The sequence below is a fragment of the Vicia villosa genome, linkage group LG2, assembly GCF_029867415.1.
Source record: "Vicia villosa cultivar HV-30 ecotype Madison, WI linkage group LG2, Vvil1.0, whole genome shotgun sequence".
NCBI classification, from domain to species: domain Eukaryota; kingdom Viridiplantae; phylum Streptophyta; class Magnoliopsida; order Fabales; family Fabaceae; genus Vicia; species Vicia villosa.
This window is the reverse complement of record NC_081181.1, coordinates 207264515-207266472: the sequence shown is the minus strand read 5'-3', so window position 1 is coordinate 207266472 and position 1958 is coordinate 207264515. Positions and strand designations below refer to the sequence as shown.

Genomic DNA, 1958 nt, shown 5'->3' with positions numbered 1-1958 from the left:
ACTCAGAATAAAGTATCTCTCTCCTGTGCTGCTATGTGACAATCTCAGTGTTGTACTCTTGTCTCACAATCCTATTCTCCATGCAAGAACCAAACATATTGAGCTGGATCTGCATTTTGTTAGGGAAAGAGTGATGGCCAACAAGCTCAAAATCCAACATGTCCCTGTCTGTGCTCAACTTGCTGACATTATGACAAAACCTCTTCCAAGTGTAGCCTTCGAAGACTTAAGGAGCAAACTCAAGGTTGTACTTCTGCCACAACAATGAGCTTGAAGGGGAGTATTAGTGTATAACTCTGGATTGGGCTTAAGAACAAAAGATTGGTCTTAAGGACAATTGGGCCTCACTTGTGTATTGGGCTTAGGCCTTCTCTTATACTATGCTATGTCCAATGTAATAGGATAGTATATAGATTGATTGATTACTATTGTATCGTTATCCTTTGTAACAGAAAAATAAAGCTTTAGCATATGAATGAAATTAGCAATGTGCAAAGCACAGTTTTGCTTCAATAGGAAAGAGTTTGTCAACATGCTCACAATATGAAGAAGACCGTGTTGTCGAGTTGTCATTTGGCATAGACTTCACTTTCTTCGCTGCACCTTGTCTTAACGGGTTGAGACAGCGGTTTCATGTCAGTTGTTTCGGGAAATCCAATCCTCCGCAATTATTCTTTGATGTATAATTTCATGTTGTCATCGACCTTCGAAAACCTCTCTTGTATCGCCTCCAATTCGGAAATAATAGAGATATTCAAATCTTCTTCGACACAACCATCATCATCAAAACTAAGTCTCTTCCAATGAGGAGTGATTTCATTCATTGTTATTGGCTCACCTAATCTCACTTTTTTAGCAATAGCACAAGCACACGGGAGACCATACGTGATAGTAATAGTGCAACCACACTTTGCGGTATCTCCACCAATTGTTTCACCTCGATTCGCCTCGTGAAAGATATAATTCAATCCGGCCCGAGACACATTGCCGATCAATTGAGAATAAAGGATGTTGTTCTTAAATCGATGCTCCAAAACCGTAATGCTCCGACCGAACGAAGTTTGTATTTCGTTGTGTTGGTTCGAAATCATGTGATTTATGGTGTCCCATGCTTTACACAAATCACCCTTGCTATCACACAACCAATTTTTCAAAGTAGCATGTGCCGACTCAACTCTATTGGTGGTTGTATTCCCAAGGTGTCGGACCTTATCAGTCCACGCACAAACAAATTTCTCCTTCACTTTGTCAAGAATGGTGCTTTTAATGTATTTCAATAAATCGGAATATTTTTCACATATTTTCCGAAATTGCAATACGACATCGGCATATAATTCTTTTGTCGACGAACTTGCATTACGAGCCCATGCATCCATTATTTGGTCAACAATCACTCCGGGCTTCACCACTTTCCACCTTCGGTCGCTACTTGTTTTGTCCCCACAACGGGTTTAACCTTACTTCTCACAGTACATGATATGTGATATTGACAAAGTAATGCATCGGAAGAAGGAAATACCTTTGCAACCGTATTATTAAAGCGGGGTCGCGGTCCGTAACAATCACCTTAAGCATGTCGACTTGTTTTTTCAAAAGTGAGCGACACACCTCCAAGGCCCACCTAAAATTACCCTCTTTTTCACACTCCAAAAAAGAAAAACCAGTGGCAAATGTCTTCTCGGTGGATGTAACACCGACCATCTCGAATAATGAGAGTCGATACTTGTTGGTCTTGTAGGTAGAATCGAGAAGGAGCATTGTCGAGAAAGTGTTGAACAACTTTATTGAATCCGGATGAATCCAAAAAATATCTCGGATCGTAACCTCGTCATCGCAATATCTGTACCGCACCACGTATTTGTTATCATCCAACATTTTCAACAAATGTTGCATCTCACTCCTATCTCCCCTACTCGCCTTTCTATTGTGGTATCGTTGATTATACACTTGCCTTATAT

The 1958-nt window shown here is 40.3% G+C and overlaps 1 protein-coding gene across 1 annotated transcript; it reads right to left on the bottom strand.

Moving 5' to 3' along the window:
- Positions 1-668: 668 nt before the first annotated feature.
- On the bottom strand, positions 669-1376 carry LOC131651173 (uncharacterized). The gene has a single exon (XM_058920840.1). It carries the CDS (start codon positions 1374-1376, stop codon positions 669-671), a length of 708 nt encoding a protein of 235 aa, XP_058776823.1.
- Positions 1377-1958: the final 582 nt, after the last annotated feature.

Bases quoted from the DNA above. Each gene is read 5' to 3' on its own strand.
- LOC131651173 (XM_058920840.1), bottom strand. From the start codon at position 1,376: ATGGATGCATGGGCTCGTAATGCAAGTTCGTCGACAAAAGAATTATAT.